At 43.5% G+C, this 23,801-nt stretch overlaps 1 protein-coding gene across 4 annotated transcripts in view; it reads right to left on the bottom strand.

The window, feature by feature from the left end:
• Positions 1–232: 232 nt before the first annotated feature.
• Positions 233–23,801, bottom strand: part of ACSL4 (acyl-CoA synthetase long chain family member 4) — a 129,051-nt gene continuing 105,482 nt past the window's right edge. For all 4 annotated transcript variants that reach the window (XM_030210927.1, XM_030210930.1, XM_030210929.1 and 1 more), the window contains 6 exons: positions 21,253–21,425; positions 16,606–16,680; positions 14,419–14,610; positions 13,044–13,158; positions 9,016–9,173; positions 233–2,445 (listed from right to left, as the gene is read on the bottom strand). In XM_030210927.1, the coding sequence (XP_030066787.1) occupies positions 2,288–2,445; positions 9,016–9,173; positions 13,044–13,158; positions 14,419–14,610; positions 16,606–16,680; positions 21,253–21,425 (871 nt within the window). In that variant the 3' untranslated portion in view covers positions 233–2,287. The remainder of the gene's footprint in view (positions 2,446–9,015; positions 9,174–13,043; positions 13,159–14,418; positions 14,611–16,605; positions 16,681–21,252; positions 21,426–23,801) is intronic.

The following is a 23,801-nucleotide window of genomic DNA, read 5'->3' as shown; positions in this document are numbered from 1 at the left end:
TACAGTGGAAAAACAAATAGTGCAAATCATACCAAAACCTGGGAGGGTGCAGAAGTGTGAAAAGATGAACATTTCAGGACCACCATAATCAAAAACAATGCTCTCCCTTATCTAAACACACACTCGTATTTGAAAAAGGGGCTGAGGTCCCTTTGGTGGTCATTAGTTTCCCAGCATAGATCGACAGCAACTTTCCTGAATTACTTCTCATTCCACAGACAAGTTTATACACATGCAAGGTTGGCAGTGCTCTCAGCTTCGTGGTTTACAAGAGAGGTTTCCATAGAAGTCAAGCGTACATGGTAGTGCACAAATTTTGTTGTTGCAATTATTAAAAAAATACATTAAAGAAAAAGTCAAAGTAAGTTTGGGTCATAAAAATATGGATAAATAGTGGGGAGTAACAATCACATTTTCACACAAGGGTGAGGATGGGATTTATAATTGTAAGCATAGAAATGCTTATTATGCATGTAAAATACAAAGAAAATCAAACACTTCATAGAAGGAAAAAATACACTGACCCCAAAAACAGCTAAATACTGCAAGACTGAGGCCAGGCATCTACAAAAAAACCTTCATTTTTTGTTTGTAACCTTAAGAGCAGTTTTTCCTGTGGTCATCATATACACATTTAAATATTGTTGAAGAGAGGAATATATTTTGCTTAATAAATATGTTAACCCCTGAAGGAATTTTTCCTCACATCTCTATTAAAAAAAACCCCGTACAATAAAAGTGCTTGCTTTTTACAGTATTTGCTCCAAAGGTAAACCTCTAGCAGGGATACAGGAGCCCACCAGCAATCACCGATTGTACAATGTGTGACATTAAACTAAGTTATCGCATGAAACAGCTAAATTGTTTCCTCAGCACATCAAGACTTTCCAGTTTTTAGCAAAGTACAGAAAAAAAAAATCAGCAGCAATTTTCTCCTTCAAAATGGGTCAATGACCGAGCTCCCCCATCTGCAGCTAACCAAACTAATTTAAAGCAGCACTCCTACATGGTTGAATGTCTCTGAACAGTTAAAAGTTTGCTGTCATACACAAAAGGCTTTTAAGATAGTTAACCTGCACACTGAAAAAAAAAAAAAAAAAATGCTTTCCAGATGGTGTCCTAGCCCTTCTCTTCCCCCATTAAAATTCAGGGTCTAATTAGAAAGCAGACCACAGTACATCCTCTGACTGGAACCTGTACGGCATCCAAGAATCATGCAAAGGGTATTCTCGGTAAAGTTTGTTCTGCATTTCAAAAACTCTTCTCCCCTCCCGGCCCCTCTCCAATAAAAGGTCTTAAACATTTAAGCATTGAGGGGAAATGTGTGAAGTACGATCTGGGATTTCAAACCACCATCATTACACACAAATCAACTATGAAGAACTATTCTGCAAAGCAACCTTGCCTCTCCTGCATTAACCTACTTCTGTAGATTATACTGATCTCACTCATATAGTTTACTGCACATCCCTGCTCGGCAGCATCAACAGTCACCTATCAGCTGTTGTGCAAAAGATTCCTTCCGATGAAAGGAAGTGGGGGACTTCGAGCAACCACGCTATATCACCTCAGAGGGCCGCCAGCATTATTCTGATCATTCTATTCACAGTTCAAAAGCAAATTCATTCATTTGAACTGGTTTTCTATGGTAACATTCCCTTTACTAATATTTACTTCCCTAGCAAGCTACCCCAAGGGATGAAAAAGGGCAACTGAATCCTCCCCATACTGACCGTAACATAGGTTATAATGAAAGAACACTAGGCTGAAGGTGATTAAAGCATGCACTAATCGAAATAATTTTTGATATGTTCTATTGTAGGTATTACTACAGTGGAGATTAAAACCGTATGTTTTTTTTGGGCCCAGTATATTAAAGGATAGTTCCAGAAACATAAAATAGGACAATGTGCCTAAAATATGGGTAGTTTCTATGTACTTTGTGTTTCAAATTGTAACACCAGGTTTCCAACAAAAAGAACAAGATACCCCCAGAGTACAGAAATAATAGAGAAAAATAAATATGTATGTAGAAAATTTTATATATAAAAAAAAAACCAAAACAACAAAACTGGAAGTCACCCCGTGAAGATTTGGTATCTTTGCTTTCAGAATGATACCTGAATGTCAGAAATTAAACACAAAATAAGAAAACTGCAAATATGTACATTATCATAAATTACAACACACTCAAAATACCCAATCTGTACAATCGCTAAAGCTCTTCGATGCTCTTTGCCCATATTTAGACATATTGCAAGAACTGTCTGTAGAACCAAACACGGCTCTATTTGCCCCCATACATTCTCTCTATAGCACTGAGGTAATGATTCTTCAGTTCTTTCCGTTTCAGTTTGAAAGCATCCGTCACCAAACCAGTTTCTGGGGTCCATGGCTCCGGGCTTAGGCACACCTTGATTGGTATTTCAAATCGCTCCAGTTTCACTGCGAGGGAAGAAAAAAAAAAGGTAATAAGTAAAGGCGTATTCACATTCATCTTTCTTATTTACATATAGTAACATAGTAGATGACGGCAGGAAAAGACCTGCACGGTCCATCCAGTCTGCCCAACAAGATAAACTCACATGTGCTACTTTTTGTGTATACCTTACTTTGATTTGTACCTGTCCTCTTCCGGGCACAGACCGTATAAGTCTGCCCAGCACTATCCCCACCTCCCAACCACCAGCTCCGCCTCCCACCACCGGTTCTGGCACAGACCGTATAAGTCTGCCCAGCACTATCCCCGCCTCCAAACCACCAGTCCCGCCTCCCACCACCGGCTCTGGCACAGACCGTATAAGTCTGCCCAGCACTATCCCCGCCTCCCACCACCGGCTCTGGCACAGACCGTATAAGTCTGCCCAGCACCATCTCCGTCTCTCGCCACCAGCTTTGCCACCCAATCTCGTCTCAGCTCAATAGGATCCATTCCTTCTGAGCAGGATTCCTTTATGTTTATGCCACGCATGTTTGAATTCCGTTACCGTTTTCGTTTCCACCACCTCCCGCGGGAGGGCATTCCAAGCATCCACTACTCTCTCCGTGAAAAAATACTTCCTGACATTTTTCTTGAGTCTGCCCCCCTTCAATCTCATTTCATGTCCTCTCGTTCTACTGCCTTCGCATCTCCGGAAAAGGTTTGTTTGCAGATTAATAAATGAATAATACATAATAAATTCATTTAATTGGTACCATAAATTAATAGGAATAGTGTAGGGCAGTGTTTCCCAAATCAGTCCCGGAGTAACCCCACTGCCAGTCAGGTTTTCAGATATCCACAATAAATATTCATGAACTTGATTTTGCATACACTGCTTCCATTATATGCAAATCTCTTTCATGCATATTCATTGTGGATATCCTGAAAACCTGACTGGCATGGGAGTAGTACAGGACCAATTTGGGAAACACTGGTATAGGGGATGGAGACTTGTATTATCCAGAGCCGAGGAAGAAGGGGACATCTGTTGGTTTATGATTATGTGTTACGATGATTAGACATTTATATGCTTTTTATGCTTACAAGGTTTTCCCTTATCATGTATTCCGAAACCTTATCAACCCTCTCGCTCCCTATGCTCTTTGCTGCACCAACTTAAGAGTTCCATCCTATCATCAGATTTGTTTCGAACGCACTCGCTCATCAATATTTAGTGCTTTAGGACCGACACTTCGGAACAACTTACCACTTGAACTACGACTCAAATCATCTTATCAAAACTTTAAATCAAAATTAAAAGTCACTTAAAAATGTTTTTATTTATTTATTTATTTAAGTTTTACATATTTACAAGCATAATATCTTGCATCAGGAAAAATCGGATAAACAGAAAAAGAATATTTTTAAAGGAAAAATATAATTATTAAAGCATTATTTCTTCCAGTCCGATTTAAGTCCACTATGGGGAGTTCAAAAATTATACAAACATTGTTGAAGTGAGAAAGTTAAGGAAATATTACAGCACAACTTGTAGGCCAGACGAATTCTGGACACTTAAACATTTATATCAAACATTAACGACAGGTGGAATCACCACTCCACCTGTCTTCCTAGAAAAAAATGTTTTGTTTTTTTTATGCCTGATTTTAATAGGTCCTTCTAATGTGGAGTGTGCCACCTGGATTGTAGATGCACACTATAAACTGAGGGTTTATTCTTTATTCTTAAGTTTATGGGGGTTTTTTTTTTTAAGACTAATTTCTTTTCCATATCTTCTGATGACTTTAAACACCGATTGGTGGTATATCAAATAGTAACTAAACTTACTTTATGCATTACATGTTAAATCTAGGGGCTCTCAGTAAGTAAGCTGTGCTAAGAAATGGGTCCCTCTCGCCCACTAAGCCCATTTCTTGGGCAGCTGTGAAAAAGCCTTTTTTTGTATGTGTTTCATTTATTAGATTGTAAGCTCTTTGAGCAGGGACTGTCTTTCTTCTATGTTTGTGCAGCGCTGCGTATGCCTTGTAGCGCTATAGAAATGCTAAATAGTAGTAGTAGTAGTAATTTATGACTGTGCGCTAATATTACCATTAGCGTACGGCCATTTAAAAAAATTAACACAGGATCTTCTCTATTCTCACATGTGTACACTATAAGACAGAATTCTGATTAATAAAACTAGGTATTCTCTGTAGCTTAACCTCTGTGCTCTATGCCTAATGCATAAAATACATTTAGGAGTGAGCTGCCAGGGACAGAATCCAGGCTCCCAATTTCCTGTTAAAACAGCTTAGGGGTAGTGTGTGTTTGCATATATATTAATTTCTTATGGCTAGATTTACTGAAGAGCACCACCATGTTAACGTGAGCTATTGGTAAACAGGTCTTACTGCATAAAAAGGCCCTGCAATAACATGTTAGCACACTTATATAAAAGCTACCCTCATTATGGGCTAGATTTATTGCAGGATACATAGGCAAAAAAAAAAAAAAAAAAAGTTGGGTGGAGTGCAACCTCACCCTGAAGCACAGCACTGCTTGAAACACGATCATGTCAGGTTTTGGGGCACGCTTGCATTGAAAGCTAAGTAGTGCTTCTTTCTTCACTCTTTATAATAATACTAAGAAAAAAGGCCCGTTTCTGACACCAATGAAACGGGCGCTAGCAAGGTTTTCCTCGGAGTGTGTGTGTTTTACAGAGTGTGTGTGAGAGTGAGTGTGTGTGACAGAGCGAGAGTGAATGTGCGAGTGTGTGTGACAGAGAGAGTGAGACAGTGTGCAAGAGTGTGTGTGTGAGAATGAGAGTGTGTGCCAGGGGCCCCATCCCACCCAGTTTCAGGGTCCGACCCCCCTCCAAGTTCCAGGGTCCGGCCGCCCACCCTCCCACCCAGTCCCAGGATCGTTGCCCCCCCTCTCTCCCAGTTCCAGGGTAGTTGCCCCCTCTCTTTCCCTCCCCTCCAGCCACCCACCTGCAACGTTGTGAAGCTGACTCCATGGCTTCATTGAAATGAAGGGTTCGTAATTTTCGTCAGGTTCGTCGCTCTGTAACCATCTCTGTCGGCCCCACCCTCGCGCCTCTCATAGGTCCGCCGCCCTCGACGTCAAAACGTGATGACTTCGAGGACGTCAAAACGTGATGACGTCGAGGGCGGCGGACCTATCAGAGGCGTGAGGGCGGGGCCGACAGAAATGGTTACAGAGTGAAGAACCTAATGATCCTTAAGAATCCTTCCCTTGAAGCCACGGAGTTAGCTTCAGAACATTGAAGATGCCTTTTATTATAGTAGAGATTGCAATATGCTTTTGTTTTTCACAACATTGTGATCAGATGAAGTTTACATAGTAGATGATGGCAGAAAAAGACCTGCAAGGTCCACCCAGTCTGCCCAACAAGATAAACTCACGTGTCATTTTTTTTGTGTATACCTTACCTTGATTTGTACCTGTCTTTTTCAGGGCACAGACCGTATAAGTCTGCCCAGCACTATCCCCACCTCCCAACCACCAGCCCCGCCTCCCACCTCCGGCTCTGGCACAGACCGTATAAGTCTGCCCAGCACTATCCCCGCCTCCCAACCACCAGCCCCGGCACAGACCGTATAAGTCTGCCCAGCACTATCCCCGCCTCCCAACCACCAGCCCCGCCTCCCACCACCGGCTCTGGCACAGACCGTATAAGTCTGCCCAGCACTATCCCGCCTCCCAACCACCAGCCCCGCCTCCCACCACCGGCTCTGGCACAGACCGTATAAGTCTGCCCAGCACTATCCCCGCCTCCCAACCACCAGCCCCGCCTCCCACCTCCGGCTCTGGCACAGACCGTATAAGTCTGCCCAGCACTATCCCCACCTCCCAACCACCAGCCCTGCCGTTGCAATTTATCAGTATTTTCTACAAAACATTCTTTAAAAAAAACAACCCCAAAAACAACCAAATCATATGGCCCTATGATTATAACTTCTGATACATGTAAAGGTTATATTTCTGAATAATCAATTTGGCAGCTAAGATTAAACGCTAAAAATGCAGGGTCATGCATTTGGGCTGCAAAAACCTAACGGAACAACAGAGTTTAAGAGATGAAGAACTTTTGTGCATGAAAGAGGAACGGGACTTGGGTGTGATCGCATGTGATGATCTTAAGGTGGCCAAGCAGGTAGAAAAGGTGACAGCAAAAGCTAGAAGGATGCTTGGGTGCACGGAGAGAGGAATGGGTATTAAGGAAAAGGAGGTGATGATGCCCCTGTATAAGACTCTGGCGAGACCTCTTTAAAATACTGTGTACAGTTCCGGAGACTGCGCCTTCAAAAAGATATAAAGATTGAGTCGGTCCAAAGGGTGGCTATTAAATAGTCAGTGATCTTAGTCATAAAGCATATGGGGACTGACTTAAAGATCTCAAAATGTATACGTTAGCATAAAGGTGGAAGAGGGGAGATATGATAGAGACAGTGTCCACAGTGCATCTTGTCAAAAGATTATGGTCATCCCTAAGGTCTTATTAAAGACCAGTCACACATCCATTTAAGTGAGTCCATAAGTGCTCGATTTAAACATCCTTTTGGATACAACACTTTATGGGCATTGCATGTTTTTTTTTTTTTTGCATGTATCAACAATAAAGTGTTTCTATCATTGATGATCATCCTGTGTCCCTAGTCTTTCTGAAGCCTTCTCCAACTTCCCACTTTTGTCTGTTGACTTCGTTCTACGTGGGATTTCTTTCAGTTCTTCCTCTTTCCTACTGATATATTACCCTATGGAATGTATATGCAACTGTTGGAGACAGGTTACTTGTACATATACGTGCCAGTAGTAGATGCAAATGCATATATTCTATGAAATGCATGCACGAGTGACAGTCCGGTCCCTGTTCCAGCTACTCTCCACCCCCTGTCTCATCAGCTCGTAACCTTGGGGTCATCTTCGACTCCTCCCTCTCCTTCTCTGCACATATTCAGCAGACTGCTAAAACCTGTCGTTTCTTTCTCTATAATATCACCAAAATTTGCCCTTTTCTTTCTCAGCACACTACCAGAACCCTCATCCACACTCTTATCACCTCTCGCTTAGAGCAGGGACTGTCCTTCCCCATGTTTAAACTTGTACAGTGCTGCGTAACCCTAGCAGCGCTATAGAAATGCTAAGTAGTAGTAGACTGCTGCAACTTACTTCTCACAGGTCTCCCACTTAGCCATCTCTCTCCTCTTCAATCTGATCAAAATTCTGCTGCACGACTAATATTCCGCCAGTGTCGTTATGCTCATATTAGCCCTCTCCTCAAGTCACTTCACTGGCTTCCTATCTGTTTCCGCATACAGTTCAAACTCCTCTTATTAACCTATAAGTGCATTCACTCTGCAGCTCCTCAGTACCTCTCCACTCTCATCTCTCCCTACATTCCTCCCCGGGAACTCCGTTCACTGGGTAAATCTCTCTTATCTGCACCCTTCTCCTCCACCGCTAACTCCAGACTCCGTTCCTTTTATCTTGCTGCACCATAATCCTGGAATAGACTTCCTGAGCCGGTACGTCAAGCTCCATCTCTGGCCGTCTTCAAATCTAAGATAAAAACCCACCTTTTTGATGCTGCTTTTAACTCCTAACCCTTATTCACTTGTTCAGAATCCTTATTTTATCATCCTCACTTTAATATTCCCTTATCTCTTGTTTGTCCTGTTTGTCCTAATTAGATTGTAAGCTCTGTCAAGCAGAGACTGTCTCTTCATGTTCTAGTGTACAGTGCTGCATACGTCTAATAGCACTTTAGAAATGATAAGTAGTAATAGTAGTAGTAGCAATGCTTACATGTACATTGCATAGAAGTAGATACAATGTTTCTGCTTGTCTATTTGTCCTGATCGATTTTTATAGGACTTATCTAATTGTGTAACACTGTTCAACATCCGAAAGTCCCTTTTCAAGATTACCCTCAATATGCACAATCAACTATTATAACATTTTCAATTATGTTTTCAATGTAAAAATGGTTTGGAATTTAATCAATTTTTTTTTTATTCCTTTCTCCATATCACATTTTTAAATGCTATTTTACCCTGCCCTCCCCTCACCTGTACAAGTTCTTGCTTCCCAAATTTGATATGTTTTCTCTCCCACTCACTTCTCAGTCACGTCCTGTGACCTCATTTCTGCCCATCCATTCTCCTCACTCTACCCTCCGGCCCCATCATCAGGTTAGTGGGGTCTTGGGATAATGTGGAGGCATTGCTGAAAAGCAACACCTCATGGTTGAAATTAGGGCATATGATTACTGGGTTCTGTTCAGAACCTGGTGCAAGCCCCCTTCTCATGCCCCACACTGAGGACTTCTACAGAGTGGACTAAGTGAGTTGGGAATATAAAAAGTAGGGGGAAATTTCTGCTGTTGAGGGCAAATCAACTTTACATGCGTTAAACTGATTTTTGAATGCATTAAATTATTTATGCCACTCTAAAAAAATAAAAATAAATAAAAACTGAACGTGTACAGATCCCTAAAATTCACCTAAGAGGGTGTTCTGCAAACGTATACTGTAAGAAGAGTTTAGGACAAACATATCATTAGAACTTACTTGTACTAGCTACTTCCTTAATTTCCTTTAGCACTTCATGCTCCATAGAGGAATGGTTACAGATATCTTCCCAAGACCCTTGTACTCCCTTCTGCTGGGCTAATGAGCTTAGCTTCTTCTGATTTGGAACCACAAAGCTGATCACATAGGACTGGTGACTGTAACAAGATTCAGAGATAATCAGCATTCCAAGAATGTTCATTACAATTCTGGGTAAACAGGTTACAATCCTAACATTAAAAAGTATATTTAACATACAGCAATTTTTCCCCAGAAAGCGGAGGCTGTTTTTGGCAATTTATTTATTGCAAATGTATTGCATTTGTATCCCACATTTTCCAACCTATTTGCAGGCTCAATGTGGCTTACAGAGTTTTGCTATGACATTGTAATTCCAGGATATCAGATACAATTAGAAATGCACAGAGATTAAGTATGGGAAGAGAAAAAGGATAGTGTTAGGCGGGTAGGTATAGAAGGTGACCTTTCGTTTTGGCGTGGTAGTTTAGTAAGGCTATAGATTCTCTTTGTAGGCCTTGTTGAAGAGGTATGTCTTCAGAGATTTGCGAAAGTTAGTTATTTCGTCAATAGTTTTCAGGGCTGTAGGTAATGCATTCCACAACTGCGTGCTTATGTAGGAGAAGGTAGTGGCATGCATCAGTTTGTATTTTAGTCCTTTACAGCTTGGGTGATCTTATAGTGTTTCCGGGAGGTAGGTCCATGAAGTTTAGCATGTAGATTGGGGCGTCTGCGTGAATGATTTTGTGTACAATCGTGCAGATCTTGAACGCAATGCGTTCCTTAAGTGGGAGCCAGTGAAGTTTCTCTCTTAGGGGTTTTTCACTTTCATATTTAGTTTTTCCAAATACGAGTCTTGCGGCAGTATTCTGGGCTGTTTGGAGTTTTTTGATAGTCTGTTCTTTGCAGCCAGCGTACAGTGCGTTGCAGTAATCCAGATGACTTATTACCATTGACTGTACCAGGGTGCGGAAGATGTATCTCGGGAAGAAAGGTTTTACTCTTGAGTTTCCACATGGAGTGGAACATCTTTTTCGTCGTAGTTTTGTCTTAAATTCACTTTAGGATTGTTGTTTTTCTCACCTTGTTTGTTTTTTTTTTTTTTTCTTTGAGGGGGAACTTGGTAGGGAGAATTGGGGGAGGATGTTCTTTTTCTTTCCTTGTTGTTAAAAATGTATTTGATGACCAGTGTTACCATGTTATTTGGACTGTACTGTTTCTCTTTCATGTGTCTCATCAATAAATATGATTTAAACATAACACTCAGCAATTTTTTTTGCCCAATTACTACTCTTCATTTTATTAAGAAAGCAATTATTTTGTGACTTAATTTCTGTAAAAATGTTTGCTGAATTATTCCTTTATTTTTGTACTCAAATTCAAATGCAATGTGTTCCTTCTTTTGCCATCTTGTTCTACCTATTCGTTAACCACCACAGGTGCAAGTTTTTTAAAGCTGGTTAAGTATTATTAGGACTTCATGTTTTGACATAGCAAATTCTAGCCCCCAAAATTCAAAATTGCCCATAGTGAATGCTTAACACATGAATGAAGTAATTCTATAAAAAGGGCAGCAAATTTGGGTGCCAGAATGTGTGTAAATGAGCAGAATATCAGCATATCTATATATATAAAAGGCAAGACCATCGTTCTATGAAGCCTCCAGCCGGAAGTGTGAAGCGCCAGAGATATCCGGTTTCCCCATGAGTGAAGGAAAACAGCACAGCACGAAATCCCTCTCTCTGTAACAGTGAAGGACTCAGAGGGGGAGGGGAGAGAGAGATGCCCTCACTCTTTCTGTAACACAGAACAGCAGGAAACTTAACACTGAAGGACTGGACTCCAAGGGGGGAGGGGGAGGGAGAGAGGGCAGAGGGCAGGGACACACACACTCCCACATGCACACTCTGAAGAAAACCTTGCTAGCCCCCGTTTCATTTGCATCAGAAACGGGGCTTTTTTACTAGTACGCACATAAATGCCGTTATTCCAACTTTCCCAACTAGAGGCAGACTCTGCAGGTTGGGGACAAAGGGGTTTTGGCTGTTAGTTGCAGCTGTATTTCCCCTAATGTGCCATGGGGGGGGGGGGGGGGGGGGGAAATCACACCTGAGTGCTGCAGTGCACACCTGTGGCAGAGGTCACTCAAAGCTTTGAAGCAGTAGGTGCGAGTGCTCAAAGTGTGCAGCCATGAACTACTAGGCAGTCGAGGACTGCAGACTACAGTTACTGCTGCTAAATGAAGCCCTGCAGGCTGTACTCTCTTCCTCTCCCACCAAATTGTCTACAACTCTGGTCTTGGCAGGAAAGGTACAGCAGTTTACTAAAAGAACTGTACCTGACTCTAGCTTTTCATTTATTTTTTTAAATGCAGTTCATTTCCATTCCTGGGGGATGGGAAAGGGAAATGGGACTTGATATACTGCCTTTCTGAGGTTTTTGCAACTACATTCAAAGTGGTTTACATATCTACAGGTACTTATTTTGTACCTGGGGCAATGGAGGGTTAAGTGACTTGCCCACAGTCACAAGGAGCTGCAGTGGGAATGGAACCCAGTTCCCCAGAATCAGAGTCTGCTACACTAACCACTAGGCTACTCCTCCACTAGCAATGTTGCATGTAGAAGCCTGCCCTTGCAGATCAGGAATGCGGCCGCGCAGGACATGAGCAGGACATCAGACTCACAGAAACAGAAGCCTGCGCGGCCGCATTGCTGATCTGCAAGGGCAGGCTTCTACATGCAACATTGCTAGTGGAATAGCAACATTCCATGTAGAATCTGAAATAGGGAAAGGAAAGGGAACTCGGACTTGATATACTGCCTTTCTGAGGTTTTTGCAACTACATTCAAAGTGGTTTACATATATTCAAGTACTTATTTTGTACCAGGGGCAATGGAGGGTTAAGTGACTTGCCCAGAGTCACAAAGAGCTGCAGTGGGAATCGAACCCAGTTCCCCAGGATCAAAGTCCACTGCACTAACCACTAGGCTACTCCTCCACTAGGATCCCCTCCAGCGAGTTGGGGAGAGAAATGACATAAAAACATCCGACCCCTATAAAAGCTCTAAAAGGGAAGCGGGGGGGGGGGAACCAGTGCCACTCAGTGTTAACATTCCTCAAGTACTTTAGTTCTCAGGGCCAAGACCAGACAACACACGTTCCTCAGACTTAATTAATTTTGGTCAAGGGTTGGGGAGAGGAAATCCAGTTAAAATCTTTTAAACCTCTAAATATCCCCCCTCCCCTACCCTACCAATTAATAGACTTCACAGGATACACTATCAACTGCTGGAGACTAGGAAATATTGACAAGTGGAAATACTGCACAGGACATTTAAGCAATGTTGTCACTAGTTAGCGGTTCTCCAACTGCTGGTAGAAGAAGGCAAACCCACATGTCTGGACTAGTCTGTAGGGACGTTAAGGAAGAATGACCTTCAGACTGATGGACAAAATAACATTTGCAGAAACAGAAGCCAGGGAAAATGCCAAAAATCAGTCTGAGGACCCTGTTCATTGTTTGCGTCAGTTTGGCAAAGTGTGCCTCATTTCCCTCCCAAGATGTATTGGTGTCCCAAGGTGATCCGACCATGTCCTCTGCAGCAAATTCAGTCCATAACTCCTCTAAGAATGGTGCGTTCTAGTATCAGACAGCACATTTTTCTCTGCTTTGACCTAAAGAATGTCACCTCCTTGGTGTATCCACGTTCACTCCTTCTCTTCTCTATGGAACCATTGGTTAGATAAATATACAGAACCTTTCACTTGATTTTAAGCACTGCAAATTCTACTGTGTTTCTGTTTATTTCACAATTGATATACCACCTATCTGCAGGAACAGTCAAAGCAGTTAACATATACTATTTTTTTGCCTACTTGTCCTGAAAAACTGGCACCTTCGCAAGTTTTCATTAGGACAAACACAAATCACAACCTGCAATGAATCAAACTAGAAATTATCAATGGCATATCCTATCCTTCCAGACCGATTACTGCACAAAACATACCTGTTAGCGTATGCACAGATGTTGTCAATAAGTGGACAGTTCTTCAGGGCTGCCTCTACTTTGCCCAAAGAGACATACTCTCCGGCCTGCAACTTCACCAAGTCTTTTTTCCGATCTGGAAAGCAGTTAAAAAAATAAATAAATATATATATATATACACACACGTATATATATTCAGAAAAGATTAGCTGCCTTTACTAAGCTGTGGTAACATTAAAAGAACTAACATATGTAAAGATTTTAAAATCACACAGATCCCTTCTGTTTTTACATTAAAAAAGAAAAAAGATTTTAGTAAGGTTGCACATTTAAAATGTTTAATCAATCACTTGATTAATCATGATTAAAATTTGTAATACAAGATTAAATAGGCCAGATAACAGATGGTTTTATTTTCAGGTACACTCCTATAGTAAATCCTGAGTACTTGAGAGTTAACTCTCCCTCCTGTCATGCATCAACTCTCTCTCTCTCCTTCCCTTCCATCCAGCATTGGCCTCTTGTCTCTGTCCCCCCCCCCCCCACCATCTCTCTTCCCTCATCACCATGCAACACCTTCTGTCTCTCTCTCCTCCCACCATCCAGTATTGCCTCATCTGCCCCCCCACCCCTCTCTTTTTCCCCACCGTCATCCAGCATTGCTCCATCTTTCCCCCCATCCTGCATTGCCCCGTCTGTCTCCCTTTCCTCTCCCCTCCCGCTCACTCACTCAGTCACCAGCATCTCCACCAGCCTCATTGCTGCCCCAAATCTGCAGTGCAGCAGAGCCAGTAGTGGTATGCATGGTTGACAGGGAAGGGAAGGTTGTGGTGGGGTCATTAATTGTGTTAAAATTAATGCATGTTATAAATTTTAATATGTTAAATATGCAGCCCTACATTTTAGTTAACTAACATTAGGAAACTATAGCTGTAACTACTTTCTACAATCAAAATCAAACTAATTATGGATTGTTGAGCTACAGAAGAAATAAACTCTTGGGATATTTTACATGTCCAGGCAACATAAGTAAGTCTATGAGGCACCAAGGAAAATATTAAGAGTTATACAGATTTCCTTCCATGCCTTCTCTTTCACTCCAAGAGGGTGCATGTCTGAGGGCCCACGGTCTGGGGAGCAAGGACAATAGGGACAACATCTGTCCGATAAAGCTCCAGCAGCGTTATTCTGTGTCTTCAGTAGGTAACAAAGAAGTTATGTAAAAAACTTTACTGCCTATACAAGAATCAAATTCAGCACCAATACTGATAATTGTGCCTACTAATTTAAATATCCATGCACGTTTAAAAAAAAAAAAGTGAATAAAGTCACTCTTGCTATCTGTACCGGTGAAGCCCTGCTGACTAGGTAGGACATATTTCAACAAAAAACTAACCTATGATCTGCAAACAACCGTCAGAATGAAACTCTCCAATATCTCCAGTACAAAACCATCTTTGTCCATTGTCATCAACAGAAAAATCCTCCCGTGTTTTCTCGTCATCTTTAAAATATCCCATGGAGACATTAGGCCCACCAATTACAATCTCGCCTCTGGGGTTTGGTTTGTCTACAGTCGTATATCCTCCTAGGAGAGAAGATGTGCATGCATTATTTAAAAAAAAAAACACAAGGTGGTTTAGAAAGTGTTTCAATACACTGGACTACTTATTGCAATTATACCTGTATATGCGTACACACATAGTAAATGACGGCAGATAAACACATGTACGGTCCATTCAGTCTGCCCAACAAGATAAACTCATTTCACATGGTATGTGATACTTTATATGTATACCAGAGTTCGATTTGTCCTTGCCTTTCTCAGGGCACAGACCGTAGAAGTCTACCAAGCACTGTTCTTGTACTGAGTTCTGAAGCTAACATTGAAGCCCCTTAAAACTACTACTTATCATTTCTATAGCGCTGTAGAACATGGAGATACAGTCCCTGCTCGACAGAGCTTACAATCTAATTAGGACAAACAGGACAAACAAGAGATAAGGGAATATTGAGGTGAGGATGATAAAATAAGGGTTCTGAACAAGTGAATAAGGGTTAGGAGTTAAAAGCAGCATCAAAAAGGTGGGCTTTTAGCTTAGATTTGAAGACGGCCAGAGGTGAAGCTTGACGTACCGGCTCAGGAAGTCTATTCCAGGTATATGGTGCAGCAAGATAAAAGGAACGGAGTCTGGAGTTAGCGGTGGAGGAAAAGGGTGCAGATAAGAGAGATTTACCCAGTGAACTGAGTTCCCTGGGAGGAATGTAGGGAGAGATGAGAGTGGAGAGGTACTGAGGAGCTGCAGAGTGAATGCACTTATAGGTCAATAAGACGAGTTTGAACTGTATGCGGAAATGGATAGGAAGCCAGTGAAGTGACTTGAGGAGAGGGCTAATATGAGCATAACGACACTGGTGGAATATTGGTCGTGCAGCAGAATTTTGAACAGATTGAAGAGGAGAGAGATGGCTAAGTGGGAGACCTGTGAGAAGCAAGTTGCAATAGTCTAAGCGAGAGGTGATAAGAGTGTGGATGAGGGTTCTGGTAGTGTGCTGAGAAAGAAAAGGGCGAATTTTGCTGATATTATAGAGAAAGAAACGACAGGTTTTAGCAGTCTGTTGAATATGTGCAGAGAAGTCACAATCAGGGCATAGACCGTAGAAATCTGCCCAGCTCCCGTTTTGTTTCCAATTACTGGCGTCGCCACCCAATCTCCGCTAAGATTCCATGGAACCATTCCTTGTAAACAGGATTCCTTTGTGTTTATCCCACGCATGTTTGAATTCCATTACCGTTTTCATCTCCACCATCTCCCGCGGGAGGGCATTCCACATATCCACCACCCTCTCCGTGAAAAAATACTTCCTGACATTAGTCCTGAGTCTGCCTCCCTTCAACCTCAATTCATGTCCTCTAGTTCTACCGCCTTCCCCTCTCCGAAAAAGGTTCATTTGCAGATTAATACCTTTCAAATATTTGAACGTCTCACACACACACAGTTTGATCAGCATTCCCACACCAACTAAAATACTGATTTGCTAATGTCAGAGCTTTATTATTCAAAACAACTAGCATTTTGTTATCACGAGGCAACATGGGGAGGAGTATTTTCAAACACCATATGCCCAAGTAGAAGGACTATTCGAAAACTGTGCGAGAATGTACATTATAGGAGTCTTTCAAAAACATACATAAATCCTAGATTGCCTAAATCATTTTTTTTTAATTAGATGCCACCTTATAAAATCACCCCAAAATTAACAGTTTACATACTAATCAAGAGAACTGTTCATATTACTGTAAGTTAGATTTCTTAATATCATAATATTACAAAAGCAAGCATTGTGCATTTGTAAGAGAGGGCAGATCCCAGGCCAGTCAGTATTATAGCAATATATTTTGAAATCAAATATCTGGAGCTGTGGCATAAGATGGAAAGCTTAGAAACTAGTCTTTTCCTAAGTAAAAAGAGTCTCCTGCTCTCTGTCTATCACCTCCAGCTACCTTCCCTGTTATATCAACACAGAAAAGCACATTCACAGGAAGCACTTCAACACAAAATTTGGAATTAAAAATATTCACCTTCCTGCCAGTCTCTCAGTTTCATCTCACAGCAGATAAGGGGTGCACCAACTCTGCCAGTACTATAGTCAGTAACTAAAGGGGAAAAAAAGGAGCAATATATTATGCTTGTGAATAAAAGCAATTTAAGTGCTATCAGTACATATGGCTCTCTATTTGACCAGGAAAATCAGATTCATAACCAGAAATGGGTAACTACGAAGTACTTATATTTTATTACAGTACTTAAGTACAATGAGTAGTATTTTTACTTTTAACGAGTTACATTTTTTTGCCATACTTTTTACTTCTAACTTGTTACAAGTAAGCAGTACTTTTGTATTTAGTAATCAAGTACAACTTTAGAAAGTTGTTTTTTTTTTAAGTACTTTCCATACGTCTGCTTCTCCCCGTCTACAGGCGATGTCAGATGCAGCTTGCAGCTGATGGGGCCCAAACTTCCAGTCCCAAGAAAGAGCTGAGCTGGGCCCAATCAGATACAAGCCAGTGTATGAGATCACTTGGAAACTCTAGCCCTCCCCCCCCCCCCCCCCCCCCCCCCCCCCCCCCCGTATGATTGGCCAAGGAAGTGTACCATCAGCCTCTCACCAATTCAGAGTCCTCCGAGGCGGCCCCCGCTCCTGCCTCCTCCTCCTAATTTAGCAACAGACTAGTGTGGCTGTGCTGATTGAAGTGAGGACTCTGCAGAGGAAGCGGTACTTATGCACTGAAGTTGTCACACGTGCATGTTGACCTGACGGCGTGTGCATGTGGGGACCTCCACATGCAGTTGAGCGAGTTTTCCAGAGACTTCCACGTGCAGCCAGGAAGTATTAGTGCCGTTTGCCCGTTATCTGCGATGGTAGCGTTAGTCACTGCTACTAACTAGTAGTCAGCTAGTTCTCAGTCTCAGAGTCTTCACTGTGTCTGCTCTGCATTCTGCAGCAGTACTTGATCAGGTGCAGGGGTGTAGCTACGTGGGGCCACAGGGGCCTTGGCCCCCGTAGATTTGGCCCTGGACCCCCCTGCCGACGAACCTCTCGACCCCCCCCCCCACCCGCCGCCAACCCGCTGTCGCTACCTTTGAGGGCGGGGGACCCCAACCCCCGCCAGCCGAGGTCCTCTTCTTCCTTCGTTCTATTTCTGACAACGTGCAGGACGTCAGACTCAGAAACAGAACGAAGGAAGAAGAGGACCTCAGCTGGCGGGGGTTGGGGTCCCCCGCCAGCAAAGGTAGGCGATGACGGCGGGGGGAGGGGGGGTCAAGAGGGTCGACGGCAGGGGGGGTCAAAGTTGTTGGTGGTGGCGGTGGCAGCGGGGGGGGGGGGGGGGGGGGGGGTCGGCGGCTAAAATGTGCCCCCTCACCTCGGGCTCTGGACCCCCCCTCCCACCGAAGTCTGGCTACGCCCTTAGTCAGGTGTATTATTTTTTTGGCTACAGTAAGCTAAGCAATCAGCTCACCACTGAGCCAAGAGACAGCTGACTGGGTATTTGCAGGTACCATTCCCTGGCTTGTCTGACTTTTTTAGGGTTGCAGAGGAAGTGGGGCGGGGAAGGGGATGTCGCCTTCTTCTCTGGGATAGGGTTTCTCTTTCCCATTCCCAGTCCCACCCATTGTTGCTGGTTTCCCACGTGGAAACCTATCATGGAGATGATTAAAAGACAAAATGTTTACAAATGTAAAATTAATCTACATTTAAAAATTCTATACATATAGCTATTAAACATTTTATAGCGGCTATCGTTTGAAAATGTAAAATAGAAAACTCCTTCCCTCCTCTACCCTCTCACAAATAAATTTAACAAGCTTGTTAAAAAAAAGTATTACTCTTTGTAATCTCATTTATTAAGTTTCTGTTCCATTGTACTCACAGAGATCTAGACAGATTACAAGTTGATATTTACATAATCACAATAGCGTATTGCTTGTAAACTAGATTCTGTGGTCCAACTTGTTAAGAATACTTTTTACTTTGTAATAAAAAATAGTTTTAAGAGCTGCACTTTTAAACTTTTACTGGAGTATTTTTTTTTGGATAAGACTTCTACTTTTACTTCACTACTTTTGAAACTAGTACTTTTAAAATAATGACACTATCTCTGCCGTGGGACGCAGTCACTTGTCCTGCGGTAAGATCTTAAACTGCAAAAGCAAACTGCATGCTAAAAAATATATATATATATTTTTTTCCCTTGGAGGGGGCTTGTCAAGGGGGGACGCATAGTGAGTGTTTCTCTACTAAACAGTCAGCGCAGCTACATTACTGGGTGCTGATTAGTGCAGGATTAGCCCTTATTGCCTACATGGGGGGGGGGGGGGGGTGCTGTAGCAGGAACAAAAGAACATCAATTCATAGTGCTCCACTGGGTGGAGAAACCTGCCCATACAGCCCAGCAGAAAATAGGACAGTGTGTGGAGGCTGAGCTGGGTCCGCAAGGCCAATGGGAGACACATATGCATTTTGGACCCCACCACAGACTCACAGGTAGATGAGCAGAACTCAAGGAAAAAAAAAAAAAAAAAAAGCACAGTAATAACATTCGGCACAAAGTAGCCCTGTGCAAAAACACTATGGCATCCGTTTACACGAGCGGTGCAAGTACAGCTTTTCCCACTTGTTAAACATTCAGAGGAAAATGTCTGCATGGTTGATGCAACATTTTATAACCTTTGTGGTAGGTTTTACAGGAGTTTGAGAAAAGTTCATTTGCAAATTGCCATGAGATACTGTCCTACAGCTGTTAAGTGCAACAGCACACTAAAGTTATGACAAATGTACACATGAAATTGCTGAATTCTTTTTGTGAACAAAGCAAGCAAGCCAACCAATCGCTTTTGTAAGGATCCAACTTTTAACAATAAGGACTTCCAAAATATGTAGTATTACAACTTATGGGGTTGATATTCAAAGTGATTTAACCAGCCAGAAACGGGCTACTGGCTGGCTCAATCGCCTGTTCAGGGCTAATCGCTAATTTTCAGCGCCATTTAACCGTTTAGTACCGCTGAAAATAACTGGTTAGCGCCAATCTGAAAACCTGCTGTTTTAGGGGTGTTCTAGGGGCGGAGTCAGCACTTGGCCGATTAAGTGGTGCTATTCAGCACTTAACCGGCCAAGTTAACCACATAAACAGGACCACATAAAAGTCAGTCCTATCTTTATATGGTAACCCATAGCCGGTTAAGTGGCAAATATCTTACTTAACCCATCTATGTGTTAGCTGCCCTGAAAAACCCGGAAATGCCGGTGAATTTCTGGGTTTAACACCAGTAGCTGAATATCGAGCCCTATACTGCCCTTAAAAGCAGGAACACAGTATTTTCTCAAAACTAATTTAACTTTGAAAAACACAGCATGAATCAAGCTTCTGGTATTTCTACAAATTCACTTAACGTGACAAATTGATTCCGATACAGAATAAAACAATTAGCTTTGGTCAAGATTTCTCACATTTACCTTCTCAACAGTTACTGTGTTTTGTCTTTTCACGGCAGTATATATATATACTAGTAAAAAATCCCCGTTTCTGATGCAAATTAAACGGGGGCGAGCAAGGTTTTCTTCAGAGTGTGCATGTGGGAGTGTGTGTCCCTACCCTTTGCCCTCTCTCCCTCCCCCTCCCCCCTTGGAGTCCAGTCCTTCAGTGTTAAGTTTCCTGCTGTTCTGTGTTACAGAGAGAGTGAGGGCATCTCTCTCCCCTCCCCCCTCCGAGTCCTTCACTGTTACAGAGAGAGGGATTTCGTGCTGTGCTGTTTTCCTTCACTCATGGGGAAACCGGATATCTCTGGTGCTTCACACTTCCGGCTGGAGGCTTCAGAACGTTGGTCTTGCCTTTTATATATATAGATAGTAAAAAAGCCCCGTTTCTGATGCAAATGAAACGGGGGCTAGCAAGGTTTTCTTCAGAGTGTGCATGTGGGAGTGTGTGTGTCCCTGCCCTCTCTCCCTCCCCCCCCCCCTCCGAGTCCAGTCCTTCAGTGTTAAGTTTCCTGCTGTTCTGTGTTACAGAGAGAGTGAGGGCATCTCTCTCCCCTCCCCCCTCCGAGTCCTTCACTGTTACAGAGAGAGGGATTTCGTGCTGTGCTGTTTTCCTTCACTCATGGGGAAACCGGATATCTCTGGCGCTTCACACTTCCGGCTGGAGGCTTCAGAACGTTGGTCTTGCCTTTTATATATATAGATAGTAAAAAAGCCCCGTTTCTGATGCAAATGAAACGGGGGCTAGCAAGGTTTTCTTCAGAGTGTGCATGTGGGAGTGTGTGTGTCCCTGCCCTCTCTCCCTCCCCCTCCCCCCTCCGAGTCCAGTCCTTCAGTGTTAAGTTTCCTGCTGTTCTGTGTTACAGAGAGAGTGAGGGCATCTCTCTCCCCTCCCCCCTCTGAGTCCTTCACTGTTACAGAGAGAGGGATTTCGTGCTGTGCTGTTTTCCTTCACTCATGGGGAAACTGGATATCTCTGGCGCTTCACACTTCCGGCTGGAGGCTTCAGAACGTTGGTCTTGCCTTTTATATATATAGATAGTAAAAATGCCCCATAGTAAAAAAGTTTCCACATATAGTTGCTCTTGAATTTTATCGCAGCTGAAAGATATGCGCAAAACTCCCCCCCCCCCCCAGTCTAACTCAAAGCTCTAAAGCTGTAAATAAAGATGAAAGATGAAACACTGACCTTCAGTAATTGTGCCAGCACCGCATGTTTCTGTTAATCCATAGCCCTGGCCAACAGGGCAGCAGAAGCAAATATTCATAAAGCGCTGTGTCTGGGGGGAAAGGGGAGCACCTCCTGACAGCATCATCCGCACGTTCCCTCCAAGTAATGCCTTCACCTTTTTAAATAATAATCTGAAAAAGAAGAGAAAACAGATCTAAATACAGGAAACTTTTATTTATTGGGATTTATTAACCGCCTTTATGACAAGATTCACCCAAGGCGGAAATACACTGCCTGCCCTTCCAACTAGAAAAGGAAAGCAAGTTAACTGAAACAGATTATATTGATGGTTTGTGCAAACGGTACAGCTCAGAAAGTTGAATAGTCACAAAGGGGTCCTTTTACTAAGGTGCCCTAAAAAGTGGCCTGCGTTAGTGTAGTTTTGGCCATCACTAACAGAACCTAGAACTACCAAAAACTCTTCATCAGGAAAGCCAGGAAAACAAAATGTTAACTCTTCTCAGTCTAATATAATAATTTGCTATGTGAACGTTCTAAAGTGTCTCGCTGGGATTGTAACCACCTGCTGACGTCACTGGCCGGCAGTAGAACCCTGCTTGCCTGACGTCAGCAGGAGGTTACGATCCCAGTGAGAGACGCGTGTTGAAGAACAGCAGGAGCGGGCAGAGACGTCCCTACGTGCACGTCGCCCCCCCCCCAAAATCGCCAACCCCCCCCCCCCCCTCTGCTACCCTCCCCTCCCCCCCTCTTACCGGGGTCCCGGCGGCAGCAGTGAAGAGCCTCTGGTCCTCGCCCTTGCGGAAACAGGAAATGAGGGCGAGACCAGAGTCAGAGCTGAGAGCGAAGAGAAGGGAAGGCAGCAGACTTGCGAGGCTCTTCACTGCTGCCGCTGGGACCCCGGTAAGAGGGGGGGAGGGGAGGGTAGCAGAGGGGGTTGGCGATTTTGGAGGGGGTGCGACGTGCATGTAGGGGATGGGCGGGGCCAGTGTCGGGGAGGGGAGGGCCACGGGTGAAGGCATCGCAAAGACGTGTCTGTGAGACAGAGAAGAGGGGGGACTGGAACTCGGGGGAGGGACACAGAGAAGGAGACAGAGGGAGGGAGGGCGGGCCTGGAAATCGGAAGGGAAGAAAGGGGGCCGTGGGACTTGGAGGGGACAGAGGGAGAGAGTGAGGGAGGGCGAGAGGGATAACCTTGCTAGCGCCCGTTTGATTTCATACCAAAACGGGCCTTTTTTTACTAGTTACTACTACTACTACTTAACATTTCTAGAGCGCTACTAGGGTTACGCAGCGCTGTACAAATTAACAATTAAGGACGGTCCCTGCTCAGAAGAGCTTACAATCTAAAGGACGAAATGTCAAGTTGGGGTAGATAAGTTCTCCTGAGAAGAGGTGTAGTGGTTAGGTGCCGAAGGCGACATTGAAGAGGTGGGCTTTGAGCATTGATTTGAAGATGGGTAGGGAGGGGGCACGGCGTATGGGCTCAGGGAGTTTGTTCCAGGCGTTTATCCTCACAGTTCCAGCAGTTTATCCTCACAGCAGATTTAAGGAGGTTTCTCATAAATGAGCGTGGGGGGGGGGGGGGAATAGTAACAAGTTTGAAGTGAGTAGTGAGCAAAACCCAAAATCATTAGTGACTTGAGAGCCACACCAAGCCAGTGCTAAATGTACACAGATTGTTTCCTATCAAATAGGGCCGTTGGATGATTAAAAATTTTTAATCTTAAATTAACTGGTCCAGCATCAAAACACTTGCCAGGTCAGAGCAGGCTTCCTCCGCTGGCCCAAAAAGCTTTCCTGCAGCCGTGTCCCACCTCCTCTGATGCAACTTCCGTTTCTGTAGCTGCAGGCAGGCTCTCGAGGCCGATGGAGGAAGCCTGCTTGCATTGCAGACGCTGCCTGCAACCCAGGCAAGTACAGCAATGCTGGAACAAGATTAATTGTAATTAAAATTTTAAATCACTCAAAATAAACTAGTTCATTGTGTTAGTTAACTCGACTAATTCACAGCCGTATCATCAAGTAAAAACAAATTGCAGCATAGCAGCTATAAAAGACTCTGGGTGGCAATGAATCAACGTGAAGATTCTAATGCACCAAACTCTGCAAGTTTAATTTTGTGGGAGAGTCTGGATTCAGATCTATTTTGCTTGACTAAGACTCAAGAAGAATGTCAGGAAGTACTTTTTCACGGAGAGAGTGGTGGATACTTGGAATGCCCTCCCGCGGGAGGTGGTGGAGATGAAAACGGTAACGGAATTCAAACATGCGTGGGATAAACATAAAGGAATCCTGTGCAGAAGGAAGGGATCCTCAGGAGCTTAGCCTAGAATGGGTGGCAGAGCTGGTGGTTGGGAGGCGGGGCTAGTGCTGGGCAGACATATACGGTCTGTGCCGGGGCTGGTGGTTGGGCGGCGGAGATAGTGCTGAGCAGACTTATACGGTCTGTGCCAGAGCCGGTGGTGGGAGGCGGGACTGGTAGTTGGGAGGCGAGGATAGTGCTGGGCAGACATACAATCTGTGCCAGAGCTGGTGGTGGGAGGCGG

The sequence above is a fragment of the Microcaecilia unicolor genome, chromosome 7 (genome assembly GCF_901765095.1).
Source record: "Microcaecilia unicolor chromosome 7, aMicUni1.1, whole genome shotgun sequence".
Lineage (NCBI taxonomy): Eukaryota > Metazoa > Chordata > Amphibia > Gymnophiona > Siphonopidae > Microcaecilia > Microcaecilia unicolor.
The sequence above is the reverse complement of the archived record's forward strand: the minus strand, read 5'-3'. Positions and strand labels throughout refer to the sequence as shown.